The sequence below is a fragment of the Anser brachyrhynchus genome (genome assembly GCF_964034855.1).
Source record: "Anser brachyrhynchus genome assembly, chromosome: 13".
Taxonomy (NCBI): Eukaryota; Metazoa; Chordata; class Aves; order Anseriformes; family Anatidae; genus Anser; species Anser brachyrhynchus.
The window spans coordinates 6,619,098-6,633,777 of record NC_137708.1 but is presented as its reverse complement, the minus strand read 5'-3'; the positions used below and the strand labels follow the sequence as shown (position 1 = coordinate 6,633,777).

The following is a 14,680-nucleotide window of genomic DNA, read 5'->3' as shown; positions in this document are numbered from 1 at the left end:
CACTCTGCTACTCGTTTCTCTCAGAGGATTACTGTAAAACTAAACTAATAACAATGCAGCATTCCTTCAAAAACTGAAATCTTGCTCACATGCTAAGAAGCTGTAAGAGTAACAGCATCATCTGGTGGCTTCTGCCACAAAGAATGGATTAATTGATTTTTTTGCTCTACTTTCATTTAAATTCCTCATCTCTCAGGTGAGGCCAGGTCCTGAAGGAATGTGTGAGAAGAAAAACAGAAAATGATAAAAATGAGTGAAGGTAGTAACTAAATTCTCAGCTATACTGAAACTTTAAACTGAATCTGAATATTTTAGATCTTTTTAAAGGGATTTTTAAAATAATATTGGAAAAAGCACCATCTTCATTGAAGTCAAGCATAATTTAAAGCAATGTCAGATGTAGTTGGAATATTCAAAGCATATGTTAAGAACAGGAATGATGGTGTAAACCTCAACATCTTAAGGTAATTCCTTTCCACCACTTCTTTTGTAAGTGCAAAACCAAATCCTTCCATCTTCTCCTGCATCTTCCTTTTGGAATTCACATTATTGATCCTCTTAACGTTTAGAGAGGTGGTATGTAAAAATGAGATGTACATACATTAGTTTGCAAAATATTTCAGCTGTGAATGAGTGCTATTATGATTATGATTGTAAAACAAGCTAATCCACCAAAGCTTACACATATTGTTAGTGTAGCACTAGAGGCTAAATCAGCCTGCTTTAGGTATTAAACCTCCCTGACCTAAATGGGCTGAAGTATTTCCAGAAGTATCCAAGGTCTCCAGAAAGAACTTTAGTGCAATCCAGATGAAGCAGAAGGGCCACACAAGACTACAGAACTCAGTCTTCATGATTAGTTGTTGCAAAAGCTTATTAACAAGGCAGTAAAATGAAAATTATTCCTTCTGGTTTTATTGGTGCACAACGTCTGTTTTACATTCATACAGTTTCTGTCCTATCCTTGGCAGTTGTCTTCTTTGTTGTATTCTTACAAAGAGAGAAATATCAAAACATTAATTTAAGCTGTCACAATGCAAAGGGCTGACAGTCATATAAAGAATTATCATTATGGCAGAGAATGGAGACAAGTTAGTGAAGGAAAATTAAAGTGACTAGCTAAACAGAACCGAACTTCTTGAAAAATCTAGGATATTGCCATGACAATTAGAATTGCTCCAACTTTTTCTTTTTGTGTTCTTCAGCACTTTCCTACATAGTCTATTGTCAATCTGATGGGGTAAAGAAAGAAAAAGAAATCACTTTATATATAAGCTAGTTTTAGGAAATATGTATTTCAAAAGAGAAGATTCATCCTGTACAAATTTATGCAATAAGATAAATTGCAATGAACATCAATCTTTGTAATTTTCCATAATTGTAGAAGTCAGACTGACCAAGATTACAGCCTGTCTAATCCTTTTTACTAATGCATACAGGAAAGAAATGTTTCTTTGTCATCTTTTTTTTTTTTTTTTTTGAAAACAAAAATGATTCTTTTCTAGCAAACAATAAGATTCCTGCAGGTGGTGGGTCAGGGTCTCAAAGTGCTTTGTGTATTCCTAAGAACCATTTTAATTATTTTACACATAAGGTAAGAGAGTGGTTAAAAAAGAAAATAACCACTTCACTTTTGTGTTATGCTTTTTCAACAACAGCTTTTGGAATGTTTTATTATGGCTCTGAAGAAGTGACTGCACAAGAGTCTCAAGGTCCACGCCCAGCAAGTAGACCAATGCAGTCCAAGTAGTTTGCTTTCCCCGGTAAAGTGACAGATTCTTTGTCATAGGTCAAGTTTTCAGTAGGGTACTCAATGCCTAGTCTTGTGCTCTATCATCTCATCACATGCTACCCTGGTAAGGAGGAGATGTTATGAATTCAGTGCGAGGAACTAGTGAAACTCTGCATCTTGTGTACCACACAAATATCCACTGCCTTCTGGCTATAGTATCTGCAGTGCTAATGATGCCAGTTTGCATTGCAGTGGCTAACTGATCAGATTACTAATGAAGCATGAGTCCACGAGACTGCTTTATACAGTCAAAATTTATAATTAATTCTCATACACATAAGCAATCATTGAGTTAGTTCAGCTAGCACGTCAAAAACAGCTGAAAACACCAAAGGCTGAACAAATCAGTCTTCCCAAAGTAGATGAACAAGAGGTTTACATGAGTAATGCCAACAGGACAGAGGCACAAAACTCCCTGTGGATGTAAGGACATAAGATCCTTTCCACATGTTCATCATTCTTATGTGCCTTTAAGCACTGTAATCCTGGAATTAGAAAAGCAGATTGTTTAGGAACACCGCAGTAGGTAGCCTTGAGGTTGTGTGCATATTCAGTAGCAGTAGGCACTCAACAAAATAAATGCCAAGACCAACCTGCCAGTATTGCCAGCCAGAGCTGTCTGGCCAAGGTCTGGTGTGTCCTAAGAAAAGTCACACGGTCAGATCCTATGCACTGTGAAGTCACACATAAAGCATCTGCACAGGTCATGAGATAAAAAAAAAAAAGAAAAAAGTTTTAAAATGAAATAAATGTAAATTGCTGCAGCCACACCAAATGCAGCATCAGTCCCCTAATTGTATCAATTATTTTTTATGATTGTGGTCTCAAAGATGTTACATTTTTCTAAGATGTATTTGCAAATCACTTTGATTACTGTCTGTGAATAGTGTGAATGTGTTTAAGAGCTTCTGCATATTTGCTTTGGCCCTCTGACCCTCTTTGCAGTGTCTTGAATCAGTTGGCAGAACATTAGGCAGTTTAGACACTCCTACTTGAAGCATTCAGAATATCTTGGAATTATTGGGGCTACTCAAATGGAAAGAGTCTTTGTATAAGCTGTCCTTTTGCTGATCTGAGGGCTACTGTGACTGACTTTGCTTTTCACATCTCTCTCTCTCTATTTCATTTTTAAAAATCAGATATGCTTTACTGTGAGGAGGAATTTGACCACTTACTATTGTATTCTCAGAAATAAGCCTACTAGACCAAGCATTCAAGGTAATTTCATTTTTGCAATAGGAGCTATAATTGAGGAATCATATTTTCAATGTAAGACACTATCTAAAACTAGTCCCTGGTATGAACCCTGGTCAACTATATACAATCCTCTTTAATATGGCCTTTTATAGTATTCATTTAGCACTCTAGTGCAACGCTTCAGAAAGGGCACTGAATGAAATAGTTTCCAAAGAACCGGAATAGTAACAGAAGTTTCCTCCTCTGAATTAACAACAATCTTAAAATCTCAACTGCAACTGCTTTGAAACAGCACATTAATCCACAATGAAAATGTTTGCATAGCATTTAAAAAAAAATACAAACAGGATTAACAAAGAACTTTCCAAGGACAAGATATATTTGAATCAATTTTAAGACTGAAAGGGAAGTTCAGTGCCTTAACTATTTTTTTAAGAGCTTTAGAGAGAGAAGTTATAACTAGCTGAGGGGAAAAAAAACACACACACACACACACCCCAAAAAAACAAACAAAAAAAACCACAACAACAACCAAAAAAAAAACAGAAAAAAAAAACAGAAAACAAAAAAGTCCCACCCTCTCCTCAACCCCAAGCCCCAATTTGTATATCATATATTTTATTTAATAACCATATACCACCGGTGTAAATGTAAATCTAACTGCTGATTGATGTAGCATATTTTGCAATAGGTCTGTAACTGCACGACCCATATTTACTCTTTCCAGCCACTGCTGTAAGGAAGCCTGAGTCTGAAAGAGCCTCCAGTGCTGCAGAGCTCTTTTGTCCTCACACCAAGACTGAATGGGATCTGTGAGCATATATTTCTGATTTTTTTTAGTTATGCAGCACTACAGCCCATAAAGGGAATCACCTACCTCATCACCTAAGCAATCTTCCAATCTGCCAAAGGAAAGAGAGGTACTTTCAGAGCAGGAAACCATTCCTCTTATCACAGACCCCTGTTTTATGACAGGATGAACCAACCCCTCTCTCTACTGACTGCATGAGAACATTAAGCAACAAGTTTGGACTCGATGATCAAGCTTCAGAAGGCTAAAATTAGATGATGGGAATCCAACACAAAACATTTTTGAGCTTGTTCCTCAGCTAATCTACATACACCTTGACCATCCCCTTTGAAGGATAAATATACTGGTTTCTCCCTGCAAAAGTTTTGGCCTTTGTAATACACACAGCATTCCAGATGCAGAAAGCGATGAAAGAAAATCTGTAGGACAGAAGACAGAAGAGTGTGGCCAAATGAGAAGTAACAACTGCCATGACTGTACCCCCATGAGGATGCTAGTCCCACCTGGAGAGTGTGCTGCTTCCTGAGGCCTTTCACCAGCTTCTCACTTAGCTTTCATGTTCCCACTTGGGCTGAGCCAAGCTGTAGCACCAGATCTGAACCTACTCTCACTGTTGAAATATTGCAGTACTGCAAAGTGCAGGTGAAGGTCAAAGGCAGGCTGAAGCAAAGATGAGCCCCAAGAAGATGGAACCAAGCGTCATTTACAAATTGTCGTATCTGAAAGATACAGGCTTAAAAAGCTCATCCTCATACAGACGAAGCAATTTCTTACCCAGTCCCAGTCTCTCTCTGCCTTCACTTCTGCAGCCAGTCGGGACTGGTGGCCACACTGCTGAATGCCAGATGAAGCCTTCCAGCCCTCTCTGTCCTGTTCCTCACTTCTTAACTTGCACATCTCTGCACCTGCACTGGGGAACTCTGTTTCTTAAAGTGAATTTAGAGTGAGATGAACAAGGATTGTTTGAGGAGCAAAGACAAAAACCTCTGCTAAGCCTTAAAACTTGATTGTAGTAGACTTACTGAGTGCTCCAGGGGTGAATATGCTCATATGTAGTTACCTCTGCAGTAAAAACGTGCAGCAAAAGATGATTAAACACATGAGGAAAGAGGCTTCCATCTAAAAGGTGATTAAAAAGACTAGCATTGTTTAGTTTGCAAAACACAAGAGTAAAAGATGATATAACAGAAGCAGAGAGACGAGGCTATTTATTCTGTTTTCTCTCAAGAACAAATACGCATGGAAAGGTGAAGGAAAAATTCTGCAAACATTTGTGCAGTTTATAACCAACCCTGCAACTCATTGCTGCAGACTATTAGGCAAAATTTTCAGAAATATTTCTAAATGAATTAGATGATACAAACAATAAGCCTCAGTTACCTAGGCTAAGGAAAAGCAAATACAAACAATTGCCCCAAACCCTAAGGATGGTTAGTCCTTGTCCTTGTGATTAGATTAGTTAGAGATGGAATTTTCCTCTCCAGAGGGACGGTATTATTTATTTATCAAGTGTATGATATGGGAGTGCTCTCTTCCTTCAAGCAGGAGGTTCAGTAGAAGGCAATTAAAAGAGTCAGTAAATGCAGCTGTGTGAAGTCACTGCCAACAGATTTCTTCCAGAATGCAGAAACCTAGTAATGGTCAAGTGGCTCAAGTTTAGTTATTTGGATCTCAGCTGGTTATTTTCCCTGATGAACTTCAACTACAGCTAGGTAACAGTCAAGGCTGGCTATGAATGAATGGAATTAAATATATTCATGGCCTTGGAAAGTTCTTCACTAATCCTGCTTGTTTCTATGCGCTTGTAAATGCTAAGTAAACATTTTCATTGTGGCTATAACCTAATTTGAGTGTAAAAGAGAAACTCTTGTACCTCCAATCAATATTACCCCAAGCTAGCAGTGAGTGGAGTCTGAATTTTAATGGTCCCCTTCGCAAGAACCAGCGCTGAAAGTAGCCCCGGAGGGAGTGGATCGGGGCGCTGACGCGACATGGCAGTCCTGTGCCGTGCTGCTGGCGCGGCGGGAGGCTGCACGCCTCGCAGCCTGCGAGTCTTCCGCCTGTGCTGTCAGAGCTGGAATACGCTGGAAGATGCTGCTGCAGAGTTAGTACCTGCTTACACTGTACATGTGTATGGAGAACAAACTGTCTTTTTAAAAGAATTTTAAATGCTACTTTTGGCTTCTGAATAGTTTTCTTGCAACTGTCAGGCCATCTGCTTGGAGAGGGGTCTGAGGAGTCATGAAAAGGATCTTAAGATATACTCTCCTCATAAACATCCTTTGTTTGGAAAATCCACATGCATCACATAATGCAGTAAATGGCAGCACAGGCTGAACTGAAACATTTTTAAATGCCGAGGATGCAACCTTGGATACAGCTCCCCCCGCCCCCCGCCTCCCCTCTATTAATAAGCCCGCTTTAAATGCACACTTAGACACACTCTCTTACAGACTCAGATTGGCAGCACCCACCTGCTGGGAAACATGCTAAGATAACTTCCTTGGGTACATCCAAAATACCAAACTGGGTTGTGGGCAAAAAAGAAACAGGCTTCTGCAAAGCAGCTCTTTCAGAGATTACATCATACTGCCAGCCAATTTTCTGCCTACACTGCACCATTTTGTGTGATGTGTGTGTGAAAAAAATAGCATACGTCTGTGTGTATACAAGCAAAAAGGCCAAATGAAAGGTGTGCAAGCACATGTAATTCTAGCATTTCCTAACTTCTGGGAGATTAGGTTTTCAGTACTGCTTGGTACTTGAATATATATGATACATACATATGCACATAAGCATTTATTTTGTTGGCATGCTTAGAATATAAAACTGTATGTTGGAGAACAGTGTTGCATCTTCCTTATTCTTTTTTTTTTTTTTCCATTTATTTGTATCATTCTTTGGTCATTTTTGTTTACCTGTTTTTTGTTATTCTAATGTAAGTTCAAATATACAAATTGTTAATATTTTTTTTACATATAAATGTAATAAAAGTTTCTGGCATTTTTATAAACAAATTTCAGCAGGAATGTTGATGGGATGCTGTATAACAAGTAAAGAAGAAATACTGTTTAATTATCTTCCATATAAAATCCAATAAAACGTTCTGGCTTTTCTTATTTTTCTGTACTGGGGATTAACATCAGCGTCTTTGTGATGAGAAATCTGCATTCATGGCTCCTCTATTTAGATTTAAATAGGAATTATAGTTCTTGGCAGAAAGGGATCTGTCAAATATCACAGCATTTGTGGCAGGTGGTCACTGCATTGCTTAGTACAGACACTGCCTGCTTAACCATAGCCTGAAGTAAACATCAAAAGTCAATTATTCTCTTTGTAAATATTTTATTTATATTTTGGAGGCTAATGAACATCTTTTCAGTGCTTGGCTGAGACCTTCCTCCATGGATCAAAATCCTACTGAACCTGCATTTGGTGGTTAAAAATGTGTTTAGCAATCCAGGGATGCCGATGTAGCTACCAGCGTCTATTAGGCTTCATAACACAATCCTCTGCTTGGAAACCTTTAATGACTTGGCTGGGTTGAAGTGGACAGAGTTAAAACTTGTCATGGTTGTTATCATTGCAGCTGCCAATTAGTACGACAGTCATGTATTATTTTGCCAAAATCCCTTTCCCCAGTTAAACTGTATTTTGAATATAAATACTGCAAAAGAAAAGAAAAGTGTCTATTTCCTTTGATTTAATGTTTTGGGGGCGGGAAAGCAGAAGGTTGGTTTACTAGAGAGATGAATGCATGCATAGCGGCCCTACAGAGGTAACTTGAACACACACTGAGTAGAAAATGTGGAACAAGAGCTGAGCTCTGAGGGTCAAATGCCTTGGAGAAGTTTCTTGTTCCAGGGTAAATAAAATGACAGTATCTGGCAACTATTATGCATAAATGCCAGAATCTGTCCCAAAACCACTACCGTGGGAAAATATCTAAAGATGCTGCAGCACATTTTAGATCCTTAACTGAGTCCTATCTGAACTCTTTGGGCCATTAACTAATCAAATCATCTCACGTAAACAATGTTATAAAAATAATCAAGTACTTCTGCCTCCATAAATATGTATTGAATATATTCACATTAAAGGACTGGGATTTTCTTGAGTATTTACTCCTGACATTCAGGAAGCAGAAGGAGTACAAAATGCTAAGGAGAAGCAGAATTCTCTGAGATGGGGCTGTGGGTAATTTTCCCCGCAAGCCTATTTGGTGGTAAGTTAATTGACTCCCACATTACCGAAACTGCAATGTACTAAAGCACTGGGTGCTCGTTTTCATTCGCTATTTGACTGGCAAAGGCCATCTGTTCTACCCCATCCATCCACATGCACAGCGTCTATTGTTGTCAACAGGATTCACACACACGTGGATCAAGGCAAGCATGTGCCTCAAACTGTTTTGATCTCTAGAACATGGATTTTTCATTTTCTTTGTTTCTTTGTGTTCGGCCAGTAATAATACTTGTCATTTGAGAATTCATATTGATCTTGTCATTGCCTTAAAATTGGATGACAATTACTATCTTTGTCAAAATTCAATCTGATGAAATGGCTCCAATTAGGAAGGAAAAAGAAGGAATCCATCACAGCAGGGAGGACTGCATTTGGCTTTAAAGTAAGGAAGCTTCTTTTAAAGGGGTACTAGTGGAACAATCAAATGGGAACAAATATAACAGAGATCAGGATATAAGTCTCAAAATCTTCAGAAATTTAGTGTGTATATGAAACGAGTAGCCACGTAATTTTTATAGTCCATACCTGTGTGCAAAATTGAGTTGGAGCTCCTCTGACAATAGATGCCAGTAACAGTTGTTTTCATTTTCTGATCTGGTCAGACAGACAGTGGCAGCTGACGTCAGTCTTCATGAATTTTCAAATCCAGTTCTGATCATCAGTATTATTATAATACATTATCAGGAGCAGATTTGCAGAAGTTCATGAAATGATAACAGCATAAATTGCATCATGGTTCCAGATACTGATCTCACCTTGAAACTAAATGTAAAAAGGCAGTATAAGAAGAAAAAAAAAGTACACTTCCATTGGCACTAAAGCAAACAACTTATTCCTGCTAATTGTAAAAAAAATTGTGCTTATTACAGATTTTTATTTTTTTATTTTATTTTATTTTATTTTAAAGTAAGACGTAAAAACAAGTGTCGTGTGCATGTATGGGTGGGGAAAACTTTTTCTAAAACAAAGACCTTTTTTCATGTTAAGTTAATGCTTTTTTCAATAGAAAATCTGTTTGTGATCTTCCATGGGCTAGAATCACTGCTGGTCTGTAATTCTGGCGAGCCCTTACCAGGGACCTGTGAGATACATGCTTGTGTTTGGCTCTCCCTAAAGGACCAAAGTCTGCACCCACCCAGGAGAATGATCTCGGCTCAAGGACATTTTTGTGCAGGTTACTCTGAATTGAGGCCAGTAAATACTGTTTTAAATAAAAGTGTGGCATGAACTGGACTTTTAGAGTAGTACAGTTATGTGAGCTCCTGTACACAAGCCTACGCAGCTTACCTCCCATAAAAAAAAATCACATTTTCTTAACTACGTGGAAGAGCTTCACAAGAGACTGAGGGAGCCCAACCAAGCACACCACTCTTTCAGCAGGTGGTTGCTGTACAAACTAAAAATGTAGGACAAATATGATGCAGAGATGAGTCACCATGTCTCGTACAGCAGCAGGCCCCTTGGTAAAAGCAGCTGAGTGAGCTGGCGCTAACAGGTCCTCCTCTAGCAAGCTGGGTGGACATAATTCCCCTTTCCCCAAATCTTTCTGCCCCTCTCTGTTTTCATTAGCTAAACCAACTTACTGACTCTGACCTACATTTGCACTAGTACCAGAACGCAACAGACTGTGTTTCTGGGGAATTTGCTATTTGCTAAAAATTTTAATCCAACCCATTTGAAAATGCTATATGCTAACTGAGCAAATAAGGCAATCAGAAAACTATACAAAACCCATGCAATTGTCCCGGACTTGTTTGCAACACACTGCTATTAATGAGCATCTGGGATGAGCATGGTATCTTGCACTATGGATCTCATGATCTGTACAATAATGGCTGATTTTAATTGACTTTTGCTGCATATAGCTAATCCCAATTGGAGAAGTTCCAGGATACCGCTAGTGAAGAACTGTGGGTGGGTGCATGTTTTGAAGTGATGGTAAACATTGTGACATATACTGTGTGTACCACATATTCTCATATGCACATTTTGACTTTTGTTGCCTTGGCTTTCACACAGCATTTCTAACATAGACATTCCTATTTGCCAGTTTAAGTGGAAATCTGTTAACATGTGAATACTGCTCGCCAGCATGTACCGCCATCACTGGACTTTCAGAACTTATCTTCTCCCACGAAACAGCCATCTTGCATGCTCAAGGGTGCTCCACAGGACTATGGTATCTGTGCAAGCAAGGCCGGCAGAACTGGGCAAACGAGGAGTGATGAGAGCTGCTATGAAAAACTGTAACTCTGAGACTTGCTACTCAGCTCATTATGATCCACCAATTTCCAATGTAAGAAAGATCACCAGGAAGGCCTTGCTCTTTCACTGCCACAAATTCTTTTTTCCTTTCAAGAGATGCTGGTAACTAATGACAAGTTTGGTAAAGACACTTAAAGTGCTATGGATATTAAAATACCTTCAAAGGTCTGGGAGAAGGAGCCAGAGTACCTGTATGAAGTACTTTAATGACTGGCCAGCCCCTCTGCTTGAACTGCAACTCATCCTGAATCCACAACGACTTTTTGGGAACCTGAACTCAGCCAAGACTTACATATATTTTTGAATCTGATGCATTAAGAAGTCCCCTGCTATGCATCTCATTCTACCTAGCTGCAATATTGTGTGGCCAATATTATACAAACAATTTGATTTTAGACTCTTTCTAGAAAAACGTTTGCATCATGTACAGCATAATTGCAAGGGATTCATAGGAAATGAAGCTCTGTACATCCTCTCCCTAGCAATAAAGTGCCCAGAGCACAGGGAGGGTCCTCTGCTGCTGCCCACGCCACTGCCCATGCCCCCTGCAGACATAGCCAGAGAGCCCCTGATCCCATTGCAGCAGCTTCTCCAGTTAACCAGAAAAAAAAAAATAAAAAAAATATATATATAATAACGTTTTTCCTCACTAACTGCAGCATTACCACTTCTCACAGGGACCACCCAGTTGCAGACAACCGTTAGACAAGATTCATGCAAGAGAGATTAGTGTGTGAGTGCAGAGTGAGGAAGGCAGTGCCAGTGCAAAAGTAGCTACTGAACACAATGAAATAAATGCTGGTGAATGAGTGTTTCTGTAAGGTTATACTTCCATCACATCCAATTCGAATGTTATCCAGCAAACTGCCTTGCCAGGAGCCTTCTTTGTATTGCAGGAAGCCATCTGTGATGGTAACTAAAACGGGAACAGAACAAGATTCACTATGAAATACTCGTCAGAGTACTCCCCTCAAGTGTGTGCTCTGTGGTTCCTATGTTCCCAGAAGCAATCTGTCTCCAAAGGTGAGAAAGGCGTTATCACCATGAGCCCCAGAACTATCGCAAATGGATATTGTGCCTTTCACCTATGGCCTTTCACCGGGAGTCCATAAAATCTCCACTCTTTTAACCATAATTTGTCCTTGGCTAGGACCATTAATTGCTATGGAGATGGTGGGTGGGACAATGCATCATTTTGAACAAGTTATCTAAAACCTCAGTTTCAGTCTTTTTAACATATCTTCTGGCAGAAAGTACTGATTGTTTTCATTGATCTCTGCTACTTCTGGTTTAATTTTTCTTTCTCTATCTCTGAGTCCCTATCTTATGTCTCTTTCCTTGCCAAACTATTCATTTGTTGCTGGATAATCATGGGTTTGTGTTTCAGATAGCTTCCTATTTTGTTCATGTTTCCGTTCTATTGTCCACATATTTTTCCTCTGCAAATTTTGCTGTATTGTGCAGTGGCAAGTGGCTATCAGCTAATGCCAATATTTCTTCTTGAGAATTCTTTTTCCTTGCATCATCAAGGGTTTAAGTGGAAAGCCTTCAGCACAGTGCAAATTTCACTCCTGAGAATATCCATCTTTTGAGGTAGCTGATTTTAATTAAAGAATACTCTCTCTCCCCCCTCTCTCTGGATTATACTTTAATTTCAGACTCTATCACAACCGTAGATACTTCTTAGATAAAATGTATTTTTGTCTCTTTTCATCCATGATTATCTGTAGTTCTTAAACACTTGGGGTCAGCAGCTGGTCCCCAGTTGATGTAGTTCAGAAACAATTTTATTCAAAGGAATTAATTCAGAATAAAATTGCTGTTAAGTTCAAAATAAGGCAAAATGTTCATAATATTTTGCCCTTATATACCTGAGTGAAACTCTCAGAAATAGCAGTAATAGCAGTTGTGATAATAAACAATAATCTCTGCAATCTATGGCACCTTTCACCTAAGTATTTTAGACATAAATGCATTAAGCTGCTGCCATATGAAGAAATGCCATTATCCTAATTTTACACAAGGGAAAAAAAATAGGTGGCAGGAAGTTAAGAAAGCAGTTGAAAGTCATATAACAAGAACTGAACCTACATCTCCTCGTCTTCTGTTTCCAGTCCCTTAAACACAGGGAGGCTCTGTTCCCAAGGGATATAAAACTGAGGTCTTGAGAGTTAAGCGTTACAAAGGAATCAACAGCATTCAAATACAAGTACAGTTTGGGCTCCTGCCTCCATCATCTTGCCAAATTATGACTGAAATAATATTGGTATCATATCTGAAATTGTTTATGCATGATTAATTTCCACAGTTAAACCACTTCCAGACTTCTCACATAAGTGGTGGAAATATAGTCCTAGGCAGAGAAAGTAGAGTTACAGGTTTTATGCTTTAATGCTGGAAAGGAATAGAGTGAAACCCTGCCACTTTTGAAGCCAAAGGCAAAACTTATTCTGATAAAACAAGGATCCTGGCCAGGGTGCCTATGGCTGTGAGGACCCTCTGCAACTAATGTGTATTTCCTCATATAAAACAGTAGTATATCGGTGTATATATGTGTGACAGAGGTACAGCTGCATATATACCCACACAGAACTTGTGGGATGAGATCAGGCTGGCAAGCTTTCTGTGTACTGAGTGCAAACGATTGCACCGGTCATTTTAAACATTTCTTTTTTTTTAATGTCTGCTTTTATTTTGCTTGCTTGTTTGTTTGTCTGTTTTAATGCCCACTCCAGTCTATACACAATATAGATGTGCATCTTTGCTTGGTCGCGTATTTTTGATCTAAACAGAATTGCAGAAAAAAATATGTATGAAGAATAAGTGTAGAACTAAACTGTGCTTTGGCAAAGTGCTTTAAACTGCCTTTCTGCCAGTAATCCATTAATTTGTGCTTCTTTGTTTTCTCCAAGCTCAGAATAATTCCCATCTGCCTTGACTCACTATCTAGCACATAAAGGAAGAGGTCTCTTTTCTGAGCATGGATGAAATAGGAAACTTTTTGTATTAATGAAGAATGGGGCTTGGAATTCTGGGGTTTCTACCACTGGGACCTAAAATAACTTGAGGTCCTGCTATTTTAATTAACTTCATTATGACGAGACTGCCTCTTCTTTTCGTGTATATTTTTCCAGCTTTTGTGTTCCTGGCCTGCCTGTAATACGTATGTATTCCCCTTCTTTCCTCTCACTGAAGTTGAAGATGCAATCACATCTTTGAACCATCTGTTTTTTAATTTATTATTTTCCCCCACTGCATTGATGGGTTTTCTCATTTTTCTGTCAGGCTAACAGTTTGGCTCCTGTTTATCTAAGATATGTTAACATGCTGTTCCTCTTCTGGGCACTCAGTCAGCCTATTGTATTTTCTGAAATTAAACACCAGGGATTTTTTAACATTATTTTCTTCATCAGCCCAGGGAATGTCCTCTACCTTTACATCCTCTCTTCCTCCTTTTGTTGTTCCAGTGTACATTTTATGACTCTTGCTAAATTTAGGAAAGTATCTTATTTTCCTGTCCTCTCCAGGTCATTCTCGAGATGAGTGGTCAGAGACTGCCTGGGAGAGCTCCTACACCTGGTGAGTAACCCATGCATGTGAGGCCAGGGCCAGGCCAGGATTCCCCAGAGGAGGCAGAGGGTTATCCCAGAGCTCCCCACACAGCTCCTCACAGCCCCCTGAGGGCAGGACATGAGGTGGCAGGAGCCCACGACAAGCACAGCTTGATGCTTGGCCTACTGCTGTTAAATGCTTCTTTTCCTCAGCTTGGGAAATACCTTCCAGGTGTTGGTCCAGCACCCACCAAATGATTGGACACAAGTCCCTTGCACTGCATTTGCTGCCTGCAGCCAGCTGCAGTCACAGCTGGGCTAGGCTGTGCTGAGGAGGGCAGGGTAGTCCTGAGCCATAGCGGGGAGCTGTATATCCCCGAGGTGGCAAGGAAGTTCCAGGTAATCACAGTATAGAGCATAATGTGGATTTATATCTGTTACCTTACTTTTCTATAGTATATCCCAAGAGTGTTCTGAGGCATTCCATTCTTTAATAAGCAGAAAGTGCTCTGAGATTTTTCTAATGAAAATGATATAGGAGCACACAGTGTTATTATTAAAACCTCTTCCTTTTTCTCTAGGAACTGCTAAAATACATTTACAGTTTATATCCTTTTTGGTGAGCATTAAACTTTCTAATTTAAAATAATAAAACCCAGTTTGCTCCCTTTCTTTTTCTTCCATTTCAAAAATATAAAAAATTGTCAGTTTTTTAACTATTCTTATTTTGCCGAGTGATTTTTGGATTTCAATAAAAGTAACACCGTGGTTACAACACTTTGTGAGATAAGCAAAGAGATTTTTTTTTTTTTACAGCAC

General features: G+C 39.1%; 2 protein-coding genes across 3 annotated transcripts in view; one reads left to right on the top strand and one right to left on the bottom strand.

Moving 5' to 3' along the window:
• Positions 1 to 14,680, top strand: part of LOC308177032 (uncharacterized protein) — a 136,751-nt gene that overhangs the window by 66,097 nt on the left and 55,974 nt on the right. Inside the window, exon 3 of the mRNA XM_080553633.1 lies at positions 13,838 to 13,889. Within this exon, the coding sequence (XP_080409759.1) occupies positions 13,838 to 13,889 (52 nt within the window). The remainder of the gene's footprint in view (positions 1 to 13,837; positions 13,890 to 14,680) is intronic.
• The window catches only part of LOC308177031 (uncharacterized protein), a 263,641-nt gene continuing 256,089 nt past the window's right edge, over positions 7,129 to 14,680 (bottom strand). The window contains exon 7 of one of the 2 annotated variants that reach the window (XM_080553628.1): positions 7,129 to 8,807. In XM_080553628.1, coding sequence (XP_080409754.1) covers positions 8,748 to 8,807 — 60 coding nt within the window. In that variant the 3' untranslated portion in view covers positions 7,129 to 8,747. Of the gene's footprint in view, positions 8,808 to 8,843; positions 11,227 to 14,680 lie in introns of those variants that run through there. The other variant, XM_080553627.1, reaches the window with a different exon arrangement.